This window comes from Pogona vitticeps, chromosome 2 (assembly GCF_051106095.1).
Source record: "Pogona vitticeps strain Pit_001003342236 chromosome 2, PviZW2.1, whole genome shotgun sequence".
NCBI classification, from domain to species: Eukaryota; Metazoa; Chordata; class Lepidosauria; order Squamata; family Agamidae; genus Pogona; species Pogona vitticeps.
The window spans coordinates 286,425,282-286,452,918 of NC_135784.1; the positions used below are offsets into that span (position 1 = coordinate 286,425,282).

General features: G+C 39.6%; 1 protein-coding gene across 2 annotated transcripts in view; it reads left to right on the forward strand.

Moving 5' to 3' along the window:
• The window catches only part of PLPP1 (phospholipid phosphatase 1), a 93,657-nt gene that overhangs the window by 42,771 nt on the left and 23,249 nt on the right, over positions 1–27,637 (forward strand). For both annotated transcript variants that reach the window (XM_020805553.3, XM_020805554.3), the window contains exon 4: positions 26,921–26,978. In XM_020805553.3, the coding sequence (XP_020661212.1) occupies positions 26,921–26,978 (58 nt within the window). The remainder of the gene's footprint in view (positions 1–26,920; positions 26,979–27,637) is intronic.

The window sequence follows — 27,637 nt, forward strand, 5'->3', positions numbered from 1 at the left end:
CTGGGATATAACAGTCAATGATAAACTCACAGTAGTATTCAGGTTAAGAGAAGGGTAACTATGAGATATGTGTTTATGGACATATTGGGAAAATTTACTGATTTTGTATTAAGAGGAAGACAATATAAGACCTGATACAATTCTGGAAGAGAAATGGGGGGGGGGGGGAAGTGTGTCTGCATAGTTAAATTCTAAACTGTCCAGAGAGTGCTTTCAGTGCAGTGGGGCAGTATATAAACAGGACATTTTGCTTTGCTTTGAAATTTTCTGTTTTGCAAAGAGGTTGTGTAGAAAAAGTTTGTGATATGGAATGGTGATCTGGATTAAAGAATTAAATAATTAAAAACATGGAGTTCTTCAGTCACAGCCTCTGAAACTAGAGTGTAAGATTACTTAGAATGGTCTGGCTGTGAAGAACAATATAGTTATCTTTGAATTTGTGTTTCTCAAATGAGAACATTTACTGACATATAGGAAAACTGTTCTGAAATCTCAGGGGATATTTCATAGTGAAATGTGATGTGATACAGGGAGAAGGATTGCAGTACTCAAGTATGATGAAGCCTTTGTTCTGAAATCAGTTATTCGGAATCATGGTCATTGTTTCTGAATGGTCATCCCTGGCACCATAGTGATCTAGAAACAAGTTCCAGAGGCCTGCCTCCCAAACCATCCTTGACTTAAAGCCAAGTACTGCAGTGTTGCGCCTTACCATATAACTTTAGAGAAAATTTATACTTTTCATCCTTTAAAGTTGGTTCTGTTTTTAATAGTGTTTCTGCAGCCAAGTCAAAATAGTAAAAAGCTTACTCAAGGTGTTTGAAGTGCTTGTTCTTTGAAGAAACTCAAAAGAGAATACCTAGAGGAAATTGCTGCTAACCTACCCCAGTAAATAGCAGAGTTAGAAATAAAACTGTTCTCGAGTATGTTTTTTTCCCTAAATGAGGAGATTTTCAAGAGAGAAAGAAAAGTAACACAGTTGTTTATGCTGGCTCAGGTGAATCGTGTGCTGAAAACATATTTTTGTAGGATGTGAGAGTGATATGCTAGTTCATATTCGTGTGTTTTATCTTAATGTTGGCTAGGCAAGGCTGTCTTAATGCATTTAAATTATCTCTGCTCCAAAAGCCATCAAACTGATAGAGTGCTAGTACTCTAATGTTTCGTAGGATATGGCTGAATTTCCCCTATAACATCTGTTTCCCAAATATTTGACATTTATTTCTAAGTATTGCTGTAGATATTTAATAGTGTTGATCTGAAATTTTACAAAAATGCTGATCCATCCTAGATGGGTGGCAACCTCCTTGAGGAGGTGAGAGTAGATGCTTGCAAGAGTGTAAATTACTGTATTCCTTAATCCTTCAAATTCAGTCTATGTCTCTGTACGGAACATGATTAAGTTGTCTTAGGTCTCATCCAGACCTTCATAAATTTGATTGAATGTGCTGAGATATGCATGAGATATTATTTTGTTAATGTGATTTGTATGACTGTGTTGTGAACCGCCCAGAGAGTCCTCTGCATTATGGAGTAGTATACAAGCTGAAATAATAAATAATATATTCTTGAAGTAGAAAAACCAGTGCAAATCATAGGAATTTTTGTAGTATGGGATGGAATGATGTAGTGTGATCTATTGAAAATGCTGAAGGCAAAGGCAAAATATACTCTGTGAAGGCTGTAATGCCAGCGATAGCACACATGCTTTGTGTGTAGAAGTGTCTGGTTCAGCTTCTGGCATCTCCAGTTTAATATCATTTTTTAAATTTATGCCCCAAACATCAGTAACATTTCCAGGGCAATGAAAAGAATCTGCTAGGAGCTGATGGGGAACACTTTTCATGAGACCCTCTGACAGCCAGTCAGAGTGAAAATGCAGAACGAGGTAGATTAATGGTTGTATACAGTATAAGACTTCTTCTTATGTTTATATGAATCTGTTAGCATTTTGAGAGATTGGCTAGAATGCAATTGCTGATTTACACTGAAGTCTTGTTGGGAAGTTGCCAATCATTAACAAGGTGCTGGTTGCCTTCCTGGGCATGCAGGCACCAAGAAGTGCACTATTATCTCATAAATGTGCAGCGATTTGCCTGCAAGACTTACACAATTTCCCTTACAGGGCAGTAGGATTCTGGCTGCTGACTCCCTGGAGTAGTTGAGTTTGTCTGATTAATTTATTGAAGAAAAATGTGTCTTCCCAAAATGCATCACAAAATGGTAAAATTAACCACCACAATACTATTCTTAAAGCACCGTATGCAGTGCGGTGGTATTGACTTCAATGCACTTTGTAATTATTGTGAGCCATGACCCTTGACAGAGTTGGCCTGTGTGACCAGGCTTGGTACAGGAACCTAGTTGTTTATAGAACCTTTAAAACTATGTGGCTGGCCTGTAGGCAAGAATGGGAAGGTGGAAAGATTTAAAAACTTTAGAGAACATGTTTTTCTTCACTGCAAGTTATAAACAGCTGAAGTCTCATTGATATTAGTAGAATTAATCATATGTAATTGTTGTACCAAACATCTCAGGATCAAGAAGGAAAACACAAAATGAAAAAAAAACCTCTTGATTCATTAAGCAGGCCTAATGTTCATAATACTGCTCAGACTCTTCAAAACATTTTAATGAGCATGTTTTATTTTAAAAAATTAAAAGTTACGAGGCAAGTGAAATGTCTGTGGAGACTGCTGGTTGTAAATCTTGGCTCACAATGTTCCTTGGGCATACAGTAATTTTGAAACAGTTCTTCTGTCCTCAGCTGTGTCTTCCAGCAATTAGTACAAGATAACTTCAAGTCTTTATGTTAGATAGTTGTTTGCAAACAGCTGTATTTCAAATCCTTGCAAGGTGCAGCTGGCTGTAGAAATGTCTATGTGAATTATAGAGATCAACATAACAGTTAATTGAATTGCATGTCTTGGCTTCTGTGTTTGTCAGGAACATTAAGTTGATTGTAAAACAGGCAGAGGCTTAAATAAGCCAAAGCTTAATTGAAAGACACATATATTCTGCAAGCCCTTTTGAGAGATGGAACTGCTGGAGGATGGGAGTAAGGTACTGGATACTGAGTATTGTGGAAAAATTATGCTATCTATATGATTGCTCCACATTCAAATTCTTAATAACCTGCCTGAATGTGTTCAGTGAGTATTGTACAGCTGTCTATGTAGCAAATTAAGGTGCAGTGCCAAGGAATTTTAATATGCTAATTTAACTGCTCAAGAGTTTCGGTGATTGTTGATTTAATCTTGCTTGTCATGCTTTGTTTCTCATTATAAAGGAAAGGGAAAGGGTTGCAGAGTATCTTCACCTTTTCAGTAGCACAGAAATAATTTTACTAGTCTTCCTCTCCCTTATCCTGACTGTTACACCAATTCTGTTATGGCAGTTTGGCCGAATGTGGGATTCCTGCAGGAGCAAAGGGAGGTCCCTTTCCTTGAGAGAGTTGTGGTATTAGCTGAAATACTCTTCCCATTAAATTCAGTGGCATCCATACATATTAAAGCTTTGGACAGTTAGAACCCTAGAACTGGAGAGCTGGAAGGGACCCTATGGATCATCAAGTCCAGCCCCTGTCAAGAAGGCACAGTGGGGATCGAACTCCCCACCTCTAGCTTTGCAGCCCGAGACCTAAACTACTGAGCTGTCCAACAGTTAATAAACTGCTATTTTAAAGGCTGAAGTCACTGATCCAGATATACCATTAAAACAGTCCTTTATTTTCCCTTTGACCTTTGGAGCAAAAGAGGCATTTGTACTGTGGTCACATCGGGAAGAGTCCTGTGTGAAATTTACCCTAAACTGAAGCAAGCTGAGGAATGATAATTTATTTTTAACATAAGATGTCCACCTGTTCAACTGTTATTCTAGTATTTCAAGAGGTGGAGTAATAAAGCAGGGAAGTCTAGCTGGGGGAAACTGTTCTATTTGTAGGTGAGGGTAGACTGTAAAAATGGAAGTGGGAAGGAAGCAAAATGTATCTCTGGACTTTGTGCCACATCCATGTTAAAATATTTTTAGAATTTAATGTAGGATGTGTACTGCCAATTGTATGAATTTTTATAGTGGAAAATGATATATCACAGTTGCTTCTGAAAAAAGATCAGGTATTTAGAGATGAGAGTTCCTGGACTTGGTAACGTATTTTCTTAGTGTGGTTAAGTTTAAGACTAAAGAAAAGCAAAATTTACCTTGACTCTGGTTTACTTGCTTTCATCATGAATGCTTTGTTAGGTGGCAGGAGTGTGTGCTAGTTCAATCATCCTACTGCTTTTCAAAATATTGCCTTCTTATATGTGTTTGTTAGATTGAGGGACAGCAAAAATATCACTCACATTAATTTGAATACTGTAAATGCAATTAATTCCCTAATTGGTTGTTGTAGGTTTTTCGGGCTGTTTGGCTGTGTTCTGGAGGTTTTTCTTCTTAATGTTTCGCTAGTCTCTGTGGCCGGCATCTTCAGAGGACAGGAGCTAGAATTCTGAAGATGCCAGCCACAGAGACTTCTGAAACGTTAGGAAGAAAAACATCCAGAATATGGCCAAACAGCCCGAAAACCCACAACAACCATTGGATCCTGGCTGTGAAAGCCTTCGAGAACACAAATTCGCTAATTATTTGAGAATATTGTTGTCTCTGGCTAGATAGCTCAGTGAGTTTTTACTTGGCTGCAGAACCAGAGGTCAGAGGTTAAGTTCTCTTCTGTGCATCCAAGCAAACAAGACAGCCCAAGTAGCAAGCTAGCTGCACAGTATGGGTGGGACTTCTGGATTTTTGGGACTTCAACTTCCAGAATTTGCCCAGAATCCACCAGGCAGGATTCTGGGAGATGCAGCCCAAAAACAGAATTCTTCAAACTCACTTTTCTTACCTTCCTGAGTATCGTCAGGAGCCTGGTCCTCTTCTTTAAAAAAAGGAAACTGCCCTGATACTCCCTGGTAATTTCAAGGTATTTTGAGAGGTATATATATTTTTAAGAGAAGTCCTTTGTACAGTCTAAAGGGCAGGGAGACTATCACTGCTTTGTGACAACCAGGTATTCTTGCAACTCTCAGGAAGCACTAGGGTAGTTTCCTTGTTTTTGAGAGGAGGACCAGGCTCCTGATGAGGGAAAGTTGGTCTGTATATTTCTATTTTGGGGCTACATCTCCCAGAATTCTTAATGGGGGATTCTGGATTAATTCTGGGTGTTGGAGTCTAAAAAATCCAAATGTTCCATCCCTACAGCACACTCCAGGAATACTCACAGAAGGAAAGACTGATACTGTAAACCCCTTCTGATTACATTATACAGTATCTCAAAAACCCTGGCAAGGAGTGCAGTAATTCAGAACTGACTTTGACAGCACATGATCAATTAATCAATCAGTGACCAATGTTGCATGTGTTGTAAGTGCACATTTTTAATAATTAAAAAAAGGAAAAGTTAAATTTGTAAACGAATGGTGAAACCTTAAAATACAGGGTGGCAAAGGCATCTGGAAATGTTTGGGTTTTACGGAACTAGTTTTATTTGAGAAATCTGATCCATACTTGCTGCGTGGTCCTGTAGTAGTGGAGACTATACTACTTCTCTACTGGCAGATGATACCACTCTGATGGCGGAAAGTGAGGAGGAACTAAAGAACCTTGTAATGAGGGTGAAAGACGAGAGTGCAAAAAACGGTCTGAAACTCAACATCAAAAAAACTAAGATCATGGCCACTGGTCCCATCACCTCCTGGGAAATAGAAGGGGAAGATATGGAGGCAGTGACAGATTTTACTTTCTTGGGCTCCATGATCACTGCAGATGGAGACAGCAGCCCCGAAATTAAAAGACGCCTGCTTCTTGGGAGGAAAGCAATGACAAACCTTGACAGCATCTTAAAAAGCAGAGACATCACCTTGCCAACAAAAGTCCGAATAGTCAAAGCTATGGTTTTTCCTGTAGTGTTGTATGGAAGTGAGAGCTGGACCATAAAGAAAGCTGACCGCCGAAGAATTGATGCCTTTGAATTGTGGTGCTGGAGGAGACTCTTGAGAGTTCCCTGGACTGCAAGGAGAACAAACCTATCAATTCTAAAGGAAATCAACCCTGAGTGCTCATTGGAAGGACAGATCCTGAAGCTGAGGCTCCAGTACTTTGGCCATCTCATGAGAAGAGAAGACTCCTTGGAAAAGACTTTGATGTTGGGAAAGTGTGAAGGCAAGAGGAGAAGGGGACGACCGAGGATGAGATGGTTGGACAGTGTCATCGAAGCAACCAACATGAATTTGACACAACTCCGGGAGGCGGTGGAAGATAGGAGGGCCTGGCATGCTCTGGTCCATGGGGTCACGAAGAGTCGGACACGACTAAACGACTGAACAAACAAAACTGGCACGACTGCTGCTGCATCCTTACATGTGCTCAGCCCAGGAAGGCAGGGAGAAAGAAAGAACTCTGAAAATCACAAATCAGGGCAAATTCTGTGGCGCAGTTGCAACAGACCCACTACGGCCTATTTTCAAGCATCCCTGGAAGCAAGGCTTCAGATCACTTTGTCCCACTTTTACAAAATTCTTGCATTACATAATCCAAAACAGGTACAGTAGTTGATTGTCTTTAACATTACATAAATTACAGTTTTAGTTACTTTCCTTGAGGGTAGATTTCCCTCTGCCACCGAGGAGCGCCTAATTACTTCCAGGGTGGATTTATAAACGATGGCGACTCCCCCCCCGACCCTCTAGTCTACCGTGGTGTTGGACAGCATAACCGGGCAGGCAGATGAGCGCTAGAGGGGGCCCCCCTCTCCGCCAATCCATGTTTCGGTTATGCAGTCCTTTCGGCGTTGCCTGGAGGCTGTATAGGAATGGATGCAGGAGAACGGGCTGAGGCTGAACCCGGACAAGACGGAGGTACTGAGGGTGGGCGCCCCCACACCTGGGGATATGGGAAACTCCCTCATTTTTGGGGGGGTGACTCTGCCCGCCAGGGATGGGGTCCGTAGCTTGGGTATCCATCTTGACCCGGCGCTCACCATGGAGACCCAGGTGGCGTCTGTGGTCCGTTCCGCTTTCTTCCATCTCAGGCGGATAGCCCAGCTGCGGCCCTACCTTGATGTGGGGTCTCTCACCACTCTGGTGCATGCGCTTGTAGTCTCGAGATTAGACCACTGTAATGCGCTCTATGTGGGGCTACCTTTGAGATTGCTGCGGAAACTACAGGTGGTGCAGAATGCGGCGGCCAGACTACTCAGTGGGCTGAGAAGATACCAACATATCTCCCCCACCCTGGCTGCATTGCATTGGCTGCCCATCCGATTCCGCATCGATTTCAAAGTGTTAACGCTTACTTATAAAGCCCTAAACGGTTTAGGACCTCGATACTTGGCGGAACGCCTTCTCCCACCAAGATCTACCCGTGTCACTCGCGCGAGCCAGGAGATAAGGCTGAGGAGCCTAATGCCGAGAGAGGCCCGAAAGGAAAAGACCAGAAACCGGGCCTTCTCGGCGGTGGCTCCTCGCCTTTGGAACAACTTGCCCCTGAGATTCGCGCGGCTCCCTCGCTGGGCATTTTTAAGAAACAACTAAAAACATTGATGTATAGGCAGGCCTTCCCAACAGAAAACCCTTGACGATCTTTTTCTTACTCTGTTCTTTATTTTTATTTACGTTTCAGCTGTAATGTCTTAAAATTACATTGTTGTTTTTATTGTAAGCCACCTAGAGTGGTCTAATATGATCAGATAGGCGGGATAGAAATAAAATAAATAAATAAAATAAATAAATTCATTCAAAGTACCAGTTGATCAACATACACACATTGTTTGGTTGGGATGTCTGAGACTGATGGGAACTGTAGTCTGTCTGCAACGAGACACCATCACTCCATTCTCCTTGCACTGCAGGCTAGATTTTGATTTGTATTTTGAATAAAATGCAGTTTCCCAGATCTGTCACTGTTCTAGAAGAACTCAGCTGCAAGAACAGACCTCTGAAGTAGGGCATGTTCTCCAATTTCTTCCCACATCCCCTTTTGATTTTGCAGTACAGTACTTTGGGGAGCTAAAAGAAATAAATAAGCCATCTAGCCTGCAGTAATTTGGACTAAAAATGCCAGCAAGATCCTTTCCATTTCACTTCCCAATTTCTCTTTTGCTTGAGATCTCCTCATCTGCTGCTCAATTAAATCTCAAGTTATTTTGTCCTTTGAATGTGGAACCAGGATGGATCTGATTTAAATGACTACTCAGGAAGTCTCAATTGAATTATGTGATTTTCTTCCCCCTAAATGTGTACTCTTCCATACTACAAATATATAGTATTAACAAAATTACACACACACACACACACACACACACACACACACACACACACACACACACACACACACACACACACACACACACACACACACACACACACACACACACACACACACACACACACACACACACACACACACACACACAAAAATACATATTTTTCACAAGTTCCTTGCTCAGATTAATTTTGGCTCCAATAAGCCTCTATTCATTAACATTTCCAGTGTGTGAAAATGTGAAGAGTATTCATATACTGTATCTGCATTTGCCTTTGACAAACATACAGATTCCTTTGGTAGCATTAGTTGTATGTTTATAACCCTGTGTGTATTCTTGGAACAAGGTGTTTGCAAAGCAGGATCCCTTTGCATGCAAAGTGAACTTCCTCCTAATTTTCATTTTTATGTCCATTTGTTTTGGCAGTATAGCAAGCTATTTGCCTCCCTGTTTATGAAAACATGAACAAACTTGTTAGCTACTTTCAGTCCATTCTCAAAACAGCTGTGAAATAGCACCATTTATTGGAGATGTAATAACAGATGCTTTGGATAGACATCAGTGCATGACTGCTATGTTCATGTCCAGCTTGTTGAACATCCAGATGTATCTAGCTTGGTGTCCTCTGAACCAGATGAATGATGGTTAGTGCTACAGGGCAGTTGTGCTCATGGTTGTTTGCACAATTGTACCTAATGTAATATCCTGTGTTGCATTTCTGTGGACTGTTTTGCGGTAAATACTACCTCTGTATTGACCCAGCAGGTTCTCCAGTATTAACAAATTATACAGAAGGGCTACTTGAGTAAAATGTCATTGCCATCTTTCCCTGTTAGTCATATTCCCCTGCCTGGATTAGGAACACCTTTCATCTTCATAAAACTGGAGAAGGTACATAGAGTTGAGGGTGAGAAGATTTTGAGGAAGGATTCTCAAATATCATGGCACTTAAATGTGTCAAATGACCCCAGATAAATTCATATACTTATTAATGGGCAAAAATTAAAGTTTATAAATGGAAAACAAGTCTCAAGAACATATGTTAGAGAGCAAAAGAAATTAACTTGCTAGAAACCATAGCCCCACTAACTCTAATCCTGGGTTTATTTATTTATTTATTAAATTTATACCCCGCCCCTCTAGACCATGTCTACTTGGGGTGGCTTACAACTTAAAATATATCAATATAAAATATATATAATCATAAAAAATACATTTACTATATTAGTAAAGGTTCAGGTTTAGGAAACCTTTGACACTCCAGATGTTGTTGGACTGCAAGTCCTGTCAGTTCTAGCTGACACGGCCAGTGGTGGGAAATGATTGGAATTACAAGTCTGACACTATCTGGAGAACTACCTAGTCTTTGATTTAGAAGGTATTAGAATGAGATGTGTGGGACAAAGACTAAGAACTGATCCACAACCTTATTTCTCTCGGGCTAGCTTCCAGCTTTCCACTCAAAATTCCAACCCTGATCTCTCTTTCTCCTCCTTAATTCTGTGATGGATGAAGAGGTTACCATTTCCAGTCTCCCACAGATAATTTAGTTTGAGAAATACTTTTAGAAGTTTCTGTTTTAAGCAAAACTAACTTCTGACTTGAAGTGGATGTTGTGATGGTTTGCATGCTCCCTCTATTAAACTATCTCTAAAGAAATTTACAAAGAAATGATTTAGCCTTATTGTAGTCTTCATGAAGTAGGCATTATTATTGTAAACTTTATTAATAAGATGGTTAAAGTGTTACAAGATTTTGTTCCTTATTACAACAAGATTACAATCCAACAGCAATACAAAAACATTCCTTAAACTACATTGTCCTGAAGAAACAGTAGAGAATGCCAGGACTGTAATGAGGAAAGAAAAAAATAGCCAGCTCTTCAAATGGATTAGTCTCCAGGAAAGTTCTTGTCACATGTAAAACTGGAACTCTTGGAAGTCACTTAATAGGTGACAGAGTTGGTAGAACCAAGGCGAACCTAAGAAAATGGGACTTTGTCACTGATATATGGTAGTTTTTTGTGAGTGTGGAGACCAAGGAACTTCATACCTATGTCAGTGTGTTCTATGCCCCTCAATATGTTCTATGGAATATTTGATCCTAGTTGTCGGGAATGCTCTTGATGTCACCTGTTATTGAGCAAAAGTGATCTGATATTTTTTTTGATTGTACTGTGGTGCTTCTCACTGAAGAAGAATGATTGTTGGAGACTGGAAGCTAGTACAGTGGGGTCTCTACTTAAGAACGTCCCTACTTAAGAACAATTCTACTTAAGAACAGCTCCGTTTGCTAAATTTTGCTTCTACTTGAGAACAGAAATCCTAGATAAGAACAGGAAAAAAAAACCTTTCCTGCTCTTTTTTTAACCTTAGGTCATCTTAGGTTAAAAAAAATTCTCCCCCTAGTGGTAGAGTACGTATTAACCAGCTTTGCATTAGTTCCTATGGGAACTAATGCTTCAATGTACGAACGCACCTCTACACAACAAAAAAACAGCCAGAACGGATTAATTGGTTTTCAGTCCATTGCTTCAAAATTAGCTTCGTCAGAAGTGCTTTTAACACTGTTCCCTGACCTAAGAAAAAAAGAAAAAATATCCCCCTCTAGTGGCAGAAGGCGGAATAGCAGCTTACCATTAGTTTCTATGGACGGAAAAGAGCAGATACGGATTAAATGGTTTTCAGTGCATTCCTATGGGAAATGCAGATTCTACATAAGAACTTTTCCACTTGAGAACCACCTTCCAATACGGATTAAGTTCTTAAGTAGAGACCCCACTGTATATCAGTCAAAAACAAACAAAACAAAAGACAAAAACATTGTGGTGGCTTAAAGACTGGTATGTTGTGACATGAACTTTTGTGGATCAAGTTCACTTCCTCAGACGTTAGAGTGAGATGATATGGCTGGCATATTTACACATAGCTGTATGACCAGGTGAAGATATAGATAATGGACAATGTAACAGTGGTCCATTAGTACAGTAATAGGACTATCTAGCTGAGGATAATTTTAATTATCAGGTACTGGATGTGAGTTTATAATAGCATTATTAACACATTTGGTAAACTGTTAGAATCAGGGTGGGGTTGCGGTCCCACCCACCCCTTGATAATGAGCAAGGACTCTCTAATTGCTATTTAGTCCCTGTGATCAAATAACAACTTGTTTATATACTTTATTTCAATTGTCTCAATTTCAAGGTCCGTTCTTTGGTTAGTTGTTTCATTTGCATGGGTGTCCTGTGGGGTGGTAGCTTTAGTAGGAAATTGATTGCTGTGACTTGAGCAGTTATGTGAGAGAGATATAAAGATTTTTTCCTTGCTGCAGTACTACAGTGGTGCCGATGATAATCCATTCCAGGAAAACCGCTGTTAAGCGAAAACATCCTAAAGCAAAATTAAAAACCCCATTGAAATGCATTGAAACCCGTTCAGTGCGTTCTAATGGGGTAAAAACTCACAGTCCAGCGAAGATCCTCCATACGGCAGCCATTTTCGCTGCCTGTATAGTGAGGAATCCATCCCGAAGCACAATGGGGAGCCATTTTAAGCACTCGGCGGCGATTTTGAAAACCCGACAATCAGCTGGTTTTGATCATCGTAAAGCGAAAATCGGTTCCCGAAGCAGGGAACTGATCATTGCTAAGCGAAATTCCCCCATTTAGACTATCATTTTGCGATCGCAATTGTGATCGCAAAAAGATTTTCATAAAGTAGATTCGTCATAATGCGGGGCAATCGTTAAGCGAGGCACCACTGTATTTGGAATAGTTTCTATAGTGTAATGAAGAACTCTGTGTGATGGTGGTTGAAGAATCATTGGCTTTGCATAGAGTCTGTCTTTAGTATCTCCTTCCGTTAGAGTGGGAAGCCAAAGTGTCTTGTTTTGGAGGTAAAGATTTTTCTCCAACTTATAGTTTTCAAATATTCACATAATACCATTTTGAGATTTGACATCTATCTATAAAACATTCCAGGTGAAAGAAGGCAATTTTAAGGCTAGGGGAAGGTGGAGAACACATACCCCCTAGTTCACAGAATACATAAGTAACTCTTCAGTAACAAATATATTAATTGACACTTTCACAGGGGGTTTAGTATGTGAGTAGGATTTATTATGTAAAAAAAAAAATTGCCCTCAAAATGATCATCTTCTAGGAATGCTTGTACTTAATTTTTTAGATTTATTCTGTTTTGGCTTTGCATGCAGCTGGAGAGTTGTTTTATAGCAGAAGCCATCTCTCTTTTGGCTTAGAATTTCAAAACTTGTGCTGCCAAGCTTGCCACATCATGAGAAAATGCTGTGGGATTTATTTTATTTTGTCACTTTTTCCACAGATGGGCATATAGATCAATCTGAACATAGAGTATCCTGCGCAGCGGGACTCACCTTTGGCCATTAACACTCCAGGGCCATTTTCTAGTTTCATATTTCTCCTTCAAACATTTCCTTTTTCTTGGCTTGTTATTTGGTTTAGACGTGTACTGAGTACTACATAAAAGTCATGAACCAATCTGCTGCAGCAATTAATGATCTAATGGAAAGCGTTAAAGAAGGGGATAAAGCAAATGACACAGACAGCATTCACACACAATAATAACCCAGAATCCTGTAGACTTTCCATCTGTGCCTTGTTTACAGTGATGTTTGCACCCAGCAATCTGACTAGGAAACGAAGAGGAGAAGGTTTAAATATTTAGCATATTCTCTTTACTCCCATATGCATAAATAATACTGAAGCTCCCTTCAGTATTAGTAGTATGTTTGTTAAGCAAGCAAAAGGGCACCGGAATATGTGTCTCCTTTTGTGATATCCAGATCTCTTTATCAGGCAGTATATTAAAAAGAATATAATAATGTGGGAGAAGTAGGGCACGGAGGAAAACTAATGGTGTCTGTGTGGTCTCAGCTTTGAGTATAAATGAAAGAGGAAAGGTTTTCAGACATTCAAATAAGTCTCTATGATGGATTTAAGTTTCATTGGAGTAACTCATAGGAGTGCTGACAGCTAGAAAGCCAGAGAAGTAAAACATCCGTTTCAGCGTTAGGTTGGTATAAAATCTTCTTCTTTCATCACTTGAAGCTAGGATGTTATTCTCTGAGGGTTCATCACCTCCAACCGCAATGTAAACTTCCCACTTTGGCTTCTTCTTGAGATTTAAACAAAGAAAAGAAAAGAAATCCAAATCGTGGAATTATTCTCCAGCCCTGATCAATATGCAATATACAATCTGTCTAGTTCCTTCCTATTCTCCATTGATCAATAAAGGATCCAGTGTGCTTTATCAAGATAGGGTCCTATTTTTAGAAGTGGAGAACCAGGTTTTTCTGCCTTTGGTCTTCCTATTACGCCAAGGAGCTATGCCAAGTGAAACCAAAACTCTTCCCTCTCTGTAATATTTTGCTTGTTGAACAACTGGGGAATCTTAAAAAATTGCACACAAACTTGGCCTAATAGAGGTAACATAAAAATACAGTGCAGCAAAAAAGACTGACTTTTGTGCAGTTTTCCTGAGCATAAGCTTCTGTGGACTATTGGCATTCGCATCTGAAGAAGCGTGCTGCAGTCCACAAAACATATACCATTTAAAATGTAGTTATTTATATATTTTCTTAGTATTTGTGGTGTCACAAGTGTGTTTGTTGATTTAGGTGCAGAAGACTAACACACAGTTGCCCTACTAGAAACAATACTGTGGATTGTGTAATTGTTTCTCCTATAGCCAACATGGCTACTTTTTTGTGTTTTTCTGCAAACTCTTTATGTTCAGAATAATCTAAAATTAAGGAAGAGACTAGGTATAAGGCAGCTGGGGATGGATAAGGCTATATCAAGCTGGGGAACCAGAGAGTCCTTTAGAGCCAGGGAATAAAGCTGTGCAGAGAAGGCTGGGGGCCAGCTTTTATTGAGCAGGCAGCAGGAGTCAGCCAGGAGTTTTCACTGCTCAGACAGCCACTCTGGCTTTCCTCCTTGGCCTCATTGCCAATCTCTACAGTGACCTTTGCTCGTGTCCTGTTATTCTCCAGAGTTTTCTAATGCTGCAGTTTGGTTCCATTTCAGAACTCCTGATATTGTTCACAGCTTTTTGGCCCCTTCAGAGTATTGGCAGGAATGACCTGAATTAACATCTTGGGGTCCACAGGATAGGTTTGCTTTTCTTCTGAGTTAAAACTAATTTCTCCTTCTGAATATTTAATCAAAGATATTTCACATCAGAAAGGGGGGAGATGCATGATTTGTTAATCTCTCCACGAAGTTCCAGTTTTGTTTTTTTAAATCTCAAGTTTAGTAAAAGAAATACTCATAAACTCTTATCATAGTAAAAGTATTCCATTGAATTGAAGTTACATTTGGTGATTAGAAGTATGCATCTTTGTGTTTCAGCCCCAAAGCAATAAGGTTCACATCTATACTGGTGACTGAGCCTTGGGAAAATGGCCAGGCTTGACATGGAGCCTTCAGAAGAAGAAGGGAGTTCATATCTGTGGTGTGCCACCCATTGAAAACATATCATTTTATGCCCTAAAAGATGGTTCTAAATGGACATGTGTGTGTGTGTGTATGAATGGTACATTTTTTTAATGAGACAAATAGATGGTATAGTTAAGTAGCTGCTGCATGATGGGTGAATTGGGATGTTGTTGTTTAGTCATTTCCGACTTTTCGTGACCCCATGGACCAGAGCACGCCATGCCCTCCTGTCTTCCACTGACTCCCGTTCGGTCAAATTCATGTTGGTAGCTTCGGTGACATTGTTCAACCATCTCATCCTCTGTCGTCCCCTTCTCCTTTTTCCTTTACACTTTCCTAGCATCAGTGTCTTTTCCAGGGAGTCTTCTCTTCTCATGAGATGGCCAAAGTATTGGAGCCTCAGCTTCAGGATCTGTCCTTCCAGTGAACACTCAGGGTTGATTTCCTTCAGAATGGATAGGTTTGTTCTCCTTGCAGTCCAGGGGACTCTCAAGAGCCTCCTTCAGCACCACAATTCAAAAGCATCCATCCTTTGGCGGTCAGCTTTCTTTATGGTCCAGCTCTCACTTCCATACACCACTACAGGAAAAACCATAGCTTTGACTATGCGTACTTTTGTTGGCAAGGTGATGTCTCTGCTTTTTAAGATGCTGTCGAGGTTTGTCATCGCTTTCCTCCCAAGAATTGAGATGTAATTACATCATTGAAAATGATAATTCTCGGCTTTTTGCCATTCAGTTATTTTAGACTTCAGTTCCCAAAAGGTTCGACCATTGGCCGTGCTAGCTGGGGCTTTGTGAAGTCCAAAACATCTGGAGAGCCAAAGGTAGATTGTTATAAAACAGACCATTGTTTCAGAGCAAACCACCATCTTGAGTTTTGCAAATTGTTGGGGATGTCTTTTTTGCTGACAATTTGTGTTTGACAGTGTAGAAATTGTGTCAGTGCAGAATGGTAAGGCTTAGCTCTTTAACTTCAGGAATGGCTGGAAGCCCACATATGTCTAATAGGCCTAAGTTTCCATTTGAGTTTATGGAATGGTTTCCACCAGCAGATCTGATTTATGATAGAATTCTATACATGGGAGTCGTTGACATGAGGGATAGGTATTCGTATACCATGGAGGGGTGTTTGTATAGTTCGTGCAAGATACAATTTCATTGCCTACAATAGAGGAGAACTCTGTCTTTCTCATCAAATGAACCCTGCAAGGGCTTTACTATTGAGGTAATACCTCTCTGTACTCAGGAAACTATTTCAGGCACAAGCCAGGAGAGGGATAGAGTTTCACTTTATACAGAGCTCTGAAATCAGATCTTCATATGTTTTCAAATGTCTTTAAGTTGGTGAGCAGAAAACAGGACTTCATTTTTTAAGTCACATACTATCAAAAGCCAAACAACCTTAATAGTAGGGGGCTTGATTAATTGACAAAATTTCTCTGCATTTGGGGCAATTGAAACAGCCCTTGGCAATCAAGCATAAAAATAGAGTTTACAATGCTGATCCTGCCTGACAGACTCTTAATTGCAGCATGTGTCAAAACCCTCTCAAGAGAGAGTTCTGTGGAATTGTTTAGCCAGATGTGTATGTCACTTTTGACAAGGAAGATAAATTGGTCTGTTGCTCATAACATTTTGTAAATATTTCAATTTGATAAAGGGTTCAACTGTAACTTTAGAAGTCTTGCTGTGTAGAATAATGGTGCCTTTGGATGGCTAAAAGGTGGCTTTCATCTAGCCCTCCTAAAATTAGAAACGACAGAAATGGAACACAGTGAATTCTACTTTTTTTGTTAGAACTGTTGTTTTTAATAGAGGACAACTCAAAAACTTTAATCAGTACTTAATACCTGTTGTCTTGAGCTATTGACCTGAAGGGTGATAATGCTGTCAGGGCAAAGATGAGTGATTTCCTGTTTTGCTAAAGATGCTTCTTTTTCTTGCTTCTGATTTTCTGCTCCTGAACTGTTTATCCAAGAAACAGGCAGGACATCACCGTGGTCTTTAGCACCTGTCAGTTCATTGTAAGGGCTTGTACCACCGATGACATTGAAGGAAGACCAAGCTATTTACTTATTTCTAGTGCATAAAGATTAATGGCTAGACAGATCTGTGGCATGATGCAACAAACATTTAGGTTCAGTACTCAGAGCAAGTTGGCATATGATTCTTTAAAACAGCAATGCCAACGTGCTCATTTAAATATGTGACTTCACTGGGAAGCAAATTGGAGCAATTTGACTTGTGGCTTCTATTACATTTGAAATTTCAGTCAGTGCTCAGACAGGGGCTGTGGATTGATTAGAGAATTTCGCCTTCATACTGGGTGCAATGCAACTTGCATTCCAGCCCACATCTCCCCATCTTTCCTTCCTTCATCTAACAATCCTACCTTCCTCTGTTCCCACCTCGAACAATCCTTCCTTCCTCTGTTCCTGCCTCTGCCAGTCCTTTTATGAGCTGTAAATACAATAAATAATAATGATGACCAAGCGATAAGATGGTAGGATAATTTAGTGCGAATCTCATATATATATGTGTGTTTTTTTTTAAACTTGGAGGACAATTGGGGGAGAGGAAAGGCTGCAGGGGCATGATCCCCTGGACCTGAATATCACACCCCAACTGCCTATATCACCAAAGCACCACTTACAGACATGCCCCCCCCCCCATCTTTACAAGAATATACCACAACTAATCACTTAGGAAAAAGCCTGTTTGAATTGTTCCAGCTTGAAAAAGTAGAAACTCATTGGTGGCAAAGAAGTAAAGTCACTTTGAGATAAAAAAGGGCAGGACTGATTCAAATCCACCTTTGCATCATGTAGTCTGTATAAAATACTCCCAATTCCACCTGTTTTATAAGAGGAGCAAATCCTGCAGTGTATTTAACCATGTAATCATAGCCTTCTGGTTATGTCCCTCTTCTTGTATTTCCAGAGCTTCCATCTTCTGTTTGCTTGAATTTGCTTAAGGTTTCTAGAATAATATGTACAGGTTGCTTCTAGGTTTCTAACCAATTACGTGTGGGCCAAAGCCTTCTATTGTGCATATACAGTACTTAGAGATGCTCTTTGTTGCAAGGCAGTCACAGAAAATAGGTCCCACCTGAGCTTTAGCTCACGGGTAAGCCCTGGCAAGAATGTAGACTGCTTCTCATATTTAGTTGTCCCACAGCTGATAAGCCACATTTCTTTAGTTTCAGAATAGTTGCTGATGGCTGGTCTTCTAAGGTGTGTGTATGATGTACGCTGAATTATAGACCCCTTGAGTTCTTGCAAATACAAGTTGATCTTACATTTACTGGAGGAAATGTGAAAATAGCTTTTTGCTGTGCTTAACAGGTTAGCACATTATTGAGAATATTAGCGTTTGCAATCCAACAGGCCCCTGGCAACCATCGACAAACAGCTTCTGGATGTGGTTGACAGGGGAGCAACTGGTGCATGTATTTGCTAAAAAAAATTCCTTTAAAAACAGGTGCTCTCTTTCCATTAATAAGAAATAGGAAATCCTCTTGGGCATCTGCAGCCACTGTTCCTTACTGAAACCAAACCGTTCTGAAATATTGTGGCTGAATGCTGACTCTGCATTGCTCAAAACACTATTACATATAAACGGTCGAGTTAATGCAATTTTATTACACTGAAGCTAAATGTGCTTCTCTGTTGTTATGAAACACCACAATACGAGGGGGTGTTGATAAGTATTGAGCCTTTCCCAGAAAAAATTGAGCTAGGAAGCTGTAACTGCCACACTGTTCTACATATTCCCCCAGGAAGTCAATGCACTTGCGACATCTGTCCTGCAGCTTCATAAGTCCCTGCAAATAAAATTCTTCCGACTGCTGGTGTAATGACTCATTTGCAGCATTAGTTGCCTCCAGAACACTCCCAAATCGTTGTCCCATTTCGGTGTTTCTTGAGTTTGGGGAACAGATGATAGTCAGAAGGAGCCAGGTCAGGAGAATAGGGTGGATAGGGCATCACTTGAAAGCCTAAGGAGGTCGGTTCTGTCATTGTTTCACCTGTAGTGTTGTGACAAGGTGTTGTCATGCAACAGGATGACACCTTTGGAGACCTTTCCTCAACATTTTTCCTTGATGTTTTGCCTCAGTTTCATCAATAAAGCACAGTAATATTTTGCATTGATGGTTGAACTCTGTTGGAGGCAGTCCACCAGCAGAACTCCCTTCTTATCCCAAAAAACTGTTGCCATTTGCTTCTGCACCAACCTTTGCACTCGGAACTTCTTTGGCCTGGGGTAACCACTGTGCCTCCATTCCTTAGACTGTTCCTTTGTCTCAGGATCACAACAGCAGATCCATGTCTCATCACCAGTTATCAGTTTGCCCATGAAATCTGACTCACTTCTTGCAAAATATTCCAAAACAGCCACCGATGACTCCACACGTTTCCTCTTTTGTTCAGTTGTCAAAAGTTTGGGGATCCACTTTGCTGCCAGCTTTCCCATTTCCAAGTCGTTGTGAATAATGGCACCAACTCTCTCACGTGATATTCTCAGATATATAGCAATACTTTTGGTTGATATTCGGCGGTCCTCCATCATCATGTCATGGATGGCTTTCACATTTGCAGGCACAGAGACAGAAACAGGCCTTCCACTGGATTTCTCACTTTCAATACCGAAATGGCCAGTTTTAAAATTGACAACCCAACGTTTAACTGTTGCATATGAAGGGCCACTGATTTTTGCACCATTGAAAACAGACAAATTGGCCAATACACCCTGCGATTTATAGCTTCTTAGCTAATTTTTTTCTGGGAAAGGCTCAATACTTATCAGCACCCTTTCAATTGTAAATTCTTGCTCTTTATTTATTTATTTATTTGTTTGTTTGTTTGTTTGTTTGTTTGTATCTGTCCGTCTGTCCGTCCGTCCGTCTGTCTGTCTGTTTGTTTATACTGTGCCATCTACCGCCATAGCATTACTCAGGGTGCTTTCCAACAGAAAAATAAACATAAGGTGACCCACAAGATGGTGGCCGTAGACAGGCACTCATGTAAAAAGAAAATAACATAAAATAACAATTACAAAGGAAGTATAATAATAATAATAATAATAATAATAATAATAATAATAATAATAATAATAATAATAATAATAATAATAATAATCCCAAAATGCTTTTAGTTTCCATATCCTTGGGAAATTTAGGTGCTTGCAAAAAGTGAGTCAGTATAAAGGTGCCTTTAAGTGTACAGTGGCACCTCGTTTAGCGATGTTAATTCGTTCCAAAAAAATCGCTGCTAAGCAATTCTTATCGCTAAGCGAAACACGATTTCCCATTGAAATGCATTGAAAACCGGATAATCCGTTCCAGTAGGAACGAATTGCTGTCCTTAAGCGAAAATTGGCATAGGAAACATCACTAAGCGAAACGCGGTTCCCCAATTGAAATGCATTGAAACCTATTCAATGCATCTCAATGGGGGAAAAATACAACAACAAATTAAAAATTAAAAATTAAAATTAAAAATTAAAAAAGAGTCAGAACAAAGTCAAATTTGGTTAACAAAGGGTTTATTAAGTGCACTTTATGATTTCAAACATTTTAAACAGTAAACCTTAACTTTATAAATAACAGAAAAACATTTAAAAAATAGCAAACATGAGGCTGTTTAAACTATCGTTAAGCGAAACAGGGGACCCAAAATTTAATCGCTATGCGAAGCATGGTCCCAACCATCGCTAAGCGAAAATCGCCCATAGGGACCATCGCTAAACAAAGCGCAAAAACGCTCCGAAAAAGTCATCGCTAAGCAATTTCATCGCTAAACGGAGCTCCCATTAAGCGAGGCACCACTTGTACATGGATACTGAGAAGGATTATTTCACCTCTTTCTACTATTCATATTTTCAGTGCTTACATTTGATTTTTTAAATACAACCTAGTTGCTCCAGTTGACGAGATTTATACAAGGAGAGCTTCAATTTAGTTAGGTCATATCTGAATTTATAAACCCTAGTTGGCTGGATTTTGGGGAACAGGAATAAAAAAAACCCTGAGTATTTGTGGTGAAAATGGATAATCTGCAATATTTCCTTTCGTGGCTATTATAAATTCAGCCAGGTTTTGTCCCTTTTTCCTTGACATTTCCAATTTTCGGCTCAAGAAGAGGACGGAATATCATACTCAGTTTGTTCCCCAAAAAGGATTCGTCTTGTATTAAGTATTTGACTGAGAGGTTTTACTGTACAAAAGGGAGAATGGGGAAGTTAGCTTATTAGAGTTATGGAAGATCCTTCTGTTTATAGAACTTGAGCTTCTTGTAATGTTCTGGATGCCTACTAGTGTAAAAACATTGGAGTCCATGTGTGTGGCTGTACTTTTGAGCATAAGATGGCCTGTTTGAATGATCTAAGAAGAAAATATGCTGTGCAGTTCGTTCTCTTACAGAATGTATAACTGGGTTAAAGTGTGCTGTGATTGTGAAAACCTAAAGAATAATAAGTACATTTTTATCTTTTTATCTTTTCTACCTGGCTTAGGACTACAAACTTTTATTTAAAGCAAGTTGAACAAGTATATTTCTTAGTCCGTCTTCAAATTGTTTTATAGGTTGTTGCACTTTCAGTTATGTTGCAGAACTGGTACTCTGCCTGTCCCATCATATGGATTTCTTGTACTTACTGTTTAATATGTAGATGCAGTAAAAAGTGAATAACTTGGTAGTCGGGTCCTATTCAAACTGTGTGACTGGAGAGAACATCCTACTGAAACATAAACCAAATTTTTAAAGCTATGCATTTTCGTGTTTTTGGACTACAGTTTCCAGAACTCTTCAAGAATTCTCCAGACAGACCTTTTGAAATTTTAGACCAAGAAGACACTTGCTCACCTGGAAGAGGACCTATCTCTGAAGCTGCATGGGCTCTTCCTGCCTTTGTTTTCTCTTGTTAATGTTAATTAATTAATTAATCAAGCAAGCTAGCAAGCAAGCTAGCTGCAGCAGAGCTTCCTAGAAATTGTAGTCTTGCTGCCAGTTAAGCTCCATAAAGGGTGCCTCCCAAAGAAATGCAAATTCCAAGAAGCACCATGGCAGCTGCCCCGCCCCGGCATCAAGAACAGGAAAAAAAAGCCAGAGGAGGTCATGTAGCCTTAGACTTAGGCCCTGCTCCAGGTGAGCAAAACACAAGTGACTGTAGGAGTTATATTTTTGAGATGAAACTCCCAAAATCCTGCCTCAGGGTTTTTTTAAAAAAGAATTCTGGGAGTCAGAATCCTAAAAACCCAAAAGAGATCACCCTTATGATTTACATTTGACCCCATTAATTTTAACTTAACCGCTGTCTGTCTCCCCATAAGGGACCCAAGGTGGCTCACAACAATTTAGCTGTACAACAAGTTCAATATATTATACAAAACTGGATTAAAACAATTCCAAAAACTTATTAACATGTTTAAAATATCTATATTTCATAAATAGAGAGTTCTTTAGATTCCCGCTTATTGCTTAAAGGCCTACCTGAAAAAGGAAAGTCTTTGCCTGTTGACAGAAGGCCAAAAGAGGAGGACCATGTTGGCTTCTTGGGGCAGTGCCTTCCAAAGTCTGGGAGCAGCCACTGGGAAGGCCCTCAAATTCAGGGCTCTAAATTATTTTCTTCTACAGTTGACTTGAACCCATATAACCAAATTCCTGACGACACCTGAATAATGCTTTCTTAACATTTTTCTAAAACATTATTTCCCTCTTATTTAAGTTCTTATTTGTATTACAGAGGGTGGATCCTTCTGGTTTTTTAAAAATCCATTTAACAATATTTGATTTTTACTGATGGGACTGCAGTTTCTGCCTTTCATTATTCTGGGCTTTTGTTTATAATAGGAAAGGAAAGTATGACTATAGGTTTCCTCTGCCCTTTTCAGGTATTATAGCCAGGAATGGCTTGGGCTTTAAGCAAAATGAACATAAATACGTTCTTCCATGATGTCTCCTCTACCCAAAAGACACATGAGTACTTTAAACACATTCAGGAAAATGTATTTACAGGTGTCATTGTAGACCTTCCTGCATTGGATTTTGGGGGGGGGGGGGGTTGGCGGCAGCTGACCTATGTGTATATATCATATCAGACATCAGTACAGTGGTACCTCGCTTAACGGGTGCCCCGTTTAATGATGAAATCGCATAGTGACGAAGATTTTGCGATCGCTTTTGCAATCACATTGCAATGTTTTAAATAGGGAAAAAACGCTTTGTGATGATTGGTACCCTGTTTCGCTTAACGATCATTGTAAAGTGATGATTTTTTAACAACTGATCGGCAGTTCCAAAATGGCCACTGGGTAAAAAAAAATGGCCGCCCGCTGTTTTCTGGGACGGATTCCTCGCTTACCAGGCAGCGAAAATGGCCGCCGTATGGAGGATTTTCATTTAAAGGTGAGTCTGAAGCCCATACGAATGCATTGAAGGGGTTTCAGTGCATTCCTGTGGGCTTTTAAAAATCACATAGCGACGAAATCGCTTTGCAGTGATTATTGCTGCACCGATTATCATCGCTATGCGAGGCACCACTGTATTTCCTTTTGGACCGGATGAGTAGTCCCATTGGTACAGAATCTTGCTTTCCACAAAGGATAGTATTAGCTGTCCTTTGTAACTGGCATTCAGTAGCATACTTCCTCTAAACGTGGATGATCTTTATTTGGAGAAGACCAAATACATAGCTGCAAATATTTTGGGCTTCAAGTCCCACAAGCATTTGCTAACACAGGGCAAATAAGAAGACAATTTAGGAGTTAGAATCTGAAATGTTTGAAAATCTGTTTCTTTTCACCTCTGTTCTCCATAGTCATGATAGCTACTGATAGACTTGACTTAATTCCATCCTAAAGAGAATAAGATAGAGGCTGCCATATTTTGTAGTATTGAATTCTAAAAAGGAATGTGTGGGTTTGTTGAAGTAATAATTTCTGGTAACTTGAAAATGAAATATCTAGTGTGATATAGTGGCTAAAGTGGCTGAGTAGGAGTCAGGGGACTTGAGTTTGAATCCCTGCTCAGCTGTGGAAACCACTCCTTAAATATCTCATTAGCCTTGAAAACCCTATTAGGGTTGTTGTAAATTGCTTCTGACTTCATAGCACAGAACACATGCAGCCTGAATTTAGTTTCACACAGTTTCATTGAATGACCCTCATTTCTAGCATTATGAGAAAAGAAGAAAAGCTTTTCCCCCCACTCAGATCGTGAATATAATTAATGTTCTTTGTTTTTCAGGGTCACTCTGGTACCATGTAGTTATATTAGGACCTTTATGTGTCTCTTATTCTGAATATAGTTTGCAAAATCCACATACAGTACTGTATTCCTAGCATTCTATTTCCATCTGCTTTCAGGTCTCTTTTCCAAACCTAAGACACTCTTAGAGTTAATTCAGTTCCTATTCTTTTTCAGTTCTGTGACATGCACAAGGTTGAACAGCTTAATATAATTGGGTCACATTATTACTCAGAACATAAAGCTGTCAAAGTCTTTTTATTTTTTAAAAATAGAGAACACGTGGCATTTTATGGCACCATTATTATGATGGGATTGTGAAATGTCTATAGAACTTCTTCAGAAGTCACAGGCCTGTTTGGTAAGAACTGCTGTGGCTCACAAATATAAAAACTAGTGTGCAAAGTGTATCAAAAAGCATTACAAGCCTAATTTCCCTGTGTTCTGGCAGATGGATTCCATTAGATGCATTTCATCATATCTTTGTATGCATGGAAATAATCCATGCGAAAGTATTCCCTGTTAGATGAGCCTCTATAATAGGTATTAGTGCATGTTGTCCTCACGTTAAGAGTCTTCTTCACAAACGTAACTAGCTTGTTCTGTTTAACTGCTGAATGGTACAGTGGTCTAGGCATTTAATTAAGAAGTGAGAGGTTGAGAGTTCGATTCCCCCCCCGCCTCTTTGACAGGGGCTGGACTCGATGACCAATAGGGTCCCTTCCAGCTCTGTAGTTCTAAGATTATTATTTTTTATTTTTTAAATAACGTGTTCACTTTAAACTTAATGACCAGAGTAAGAAGTACAAATAAAATATGCACTCTGGGTTTGTATTATCTGACTTGTTGAAATAAACCCTTCCAGGAGAAAAACATGTGAAACCAGTTGTCATGAAAAAATAATATACATCTTGATAGTTCTCGAGGCCTGATGTATGAACTGCTACTGGAATGATTTAAATCTTCTAAGAATGTTATGAAGAGACTAGGGAAGATATCAAACAAAATAAAGGTCCGATGTTTCCATCGATGGGATACTTTCACATTGGGGAATGCTTATTTATCCAGTGGTAACGTTGTGGGCTGGTGGGAGGGAAAAAGGTGGCAGGGAAGTTTACAGTGCACTAATATAGTGCAGCCGACTCTGGAACATTCAGGCCCTTGGCTGGCAGGGGGGAAGGAATGTTCTGACTCAGAATTCCTTTTGGAAGACAGGGTTTGTTGCCTTCTGAGGAATGTTCGATAGGGACTTTCTATTGTCTGGTTTTTGTGTGTGCCTCTCTGTTTAAAATATTAATAGACTAGGACAGGCAGAGGGAAAGAAGGAAGACGTACGTGTATGTGTGTGTGCCTGACAGATTTAGTAAGGGACAGATAATATTTCCAGCTGGAATTTGGCACCCTCCATCATTTTTGCTGAAGTTACATAGAGGAAGACGTGGTTTTGGCCATAGTCTGTGTACTGAAAGCACATATTAAAGCATGGAAAGGTAAAATATACATTAGTATTTCCATAGCAGTACACACATTTTCATGATACAAGGTCAGGCTGTGCTGACTAGCAGTGTCTTGTGCTAAAAGTTATACCCAAGAATAAACTGGTCTTGATAAATTGGAACCCCTACTTTGAATTCTGCTTCAAATCCAAATAATGCTTAGGTAGTCACTTGCAGTTACCAACCAAAGAAGTTACACTGTGTTATAAGAAACCAACAACCAAATCTTGAGAATGATCCTGCTCACAGAAATACAATTTGAGGGAAACCTTTGCTAATATTATACACCCCTGTAACCTTGGACAACTGCCCCCGAATATAGAGGACTCTCTCTTGATTAGGTTCTTGCAGCTGGCTATTACGCTAGCTGATAATGGTTCCCCTTAATTAACAAACCACTGTAATTGGTCATGTGATGGTGCAGTTTATCAAACCTACAGTACTTATTTCTGCCTAGTTTCATATATTAAGTGATTTCTGAAACTATATTTTAAACAAACAGACAAAACTTAAGACATAGCTTCAGGACTAATGGGGCAGTATATAAATTAACTGACTAACTAAATAGTGTGAGGTTTATGCGTACTTCAGGGACATATAGTTTGTAACAGTCCTCCTTTTTGCATGCTGCACTTAATGCCACACATATGTCTGAAACACCTCTTTAAATAGCTGTTCATTACCTACCTACCTGCTAGAAATGACTCTCCCACCTTGATTTCTATTAATTACTTCATCTGATGAAGTAGGCCTTGTCTATAAAAGTACATGTACCTTAAAGACCTTTGCTCTTTTTCCATTGTGTGGATGCCAGTGATGTTCATATTGTCTGTCAGAATAACTTATTGTTTTATTTAGTCTCTCTGTAAAGCTTATAGGAAGTCTTCTGTTACACTCTTAGTTATTCAGAAGTGTGCTATTTAGATCTTCTGCTGACCTGAGTAAAATTGTTATATATCTTAATAAACAATATTACTATTATGATATACTTCTCTTCCAAAGGCCTAAGAGCAGCGCTTTGTCATCACAGTGGTTGAAATCCTGTTGCTTAGCATTGTCAGACACAACTACGTACAGTAAGCCCATTTTGAATCAGCAGAACTTACAGAGGTGTTGACTCACCAAAGCCAGTAAAGCTAATTCGGTGAACCTAATGCCATGCCACTTACTCCTCTAAGCAACAAGATTTCGTTAAGGAAGGTTAGGTAAAGAAATAGTAACTTACCCAAAGCTACCTAGCAAGCTTGATGGAGACGGGATTTTGCACCTCAAATATGACAAATCAGCATTACATCTGCTTTCCCTCCTCTTTAAAAAAAGCAGCTGCAAGCTCTGAGGAATACTTAATGACTTTTATATAAAACAAAAGGTAATAGATATGTGCTTATTTTCTTGTTTTTCAGGCTGTCATTTTACTCTGGACATTCTTCATTCTCCATGTACTGCATGCTGTTCCTAGCAGTAAGTATATTCTTTAGCTGCCAGTTAACAGTGTTAAAAGGGCTGGGGTGGGGTTGGGGGGAGACTGTTTATGTTGCATAGCACATAGCTGAAACATTTGCTGTTTCAGCATTTCCTTTGGGCTGTTTTTGCAAGGAAAGCATTAAATGAAAAAGATTTGGGTGGGATGGGGGTGTTTGCTGAGATGATTTAACTGAAAATTGGAATGTTTGGCCAGCATGTGTTAAATTGGCTTGCTCTGAATTGTTCAGAGTGTTTGTGGGTCAAAGGAACTCATTTTGGCCTATGCATATTTAATCTCTCAAGCTTAGTAACAAGATGTGGAAAATGATGGTAACAGCAAATTGACACACTTGTGTATAAATGGGTGAAATGAGCAACTTAACTGTTAAAGCTGTTGATTCATTGATGTTGGATTTGAGTGGAGCATACAAGGTCAGCCCAAGGAGTTCGTTCTTTAACTGATCAACTTATTTTTGCTGAAGTCCTTGCATGAGCATAATGTGCATCTTGGCAATCCCTGTGGCATTTCTGAAAATGATGAGATGCCCTTTGCTATTGTGCAGCATTTGCTGTGTTGGCCTTAATGCCAGAGCTTGAATTCTAAATTATACTTGTGATATGGAAGGCATCCTTGGATTTCTGCCACCCCAGGCAAA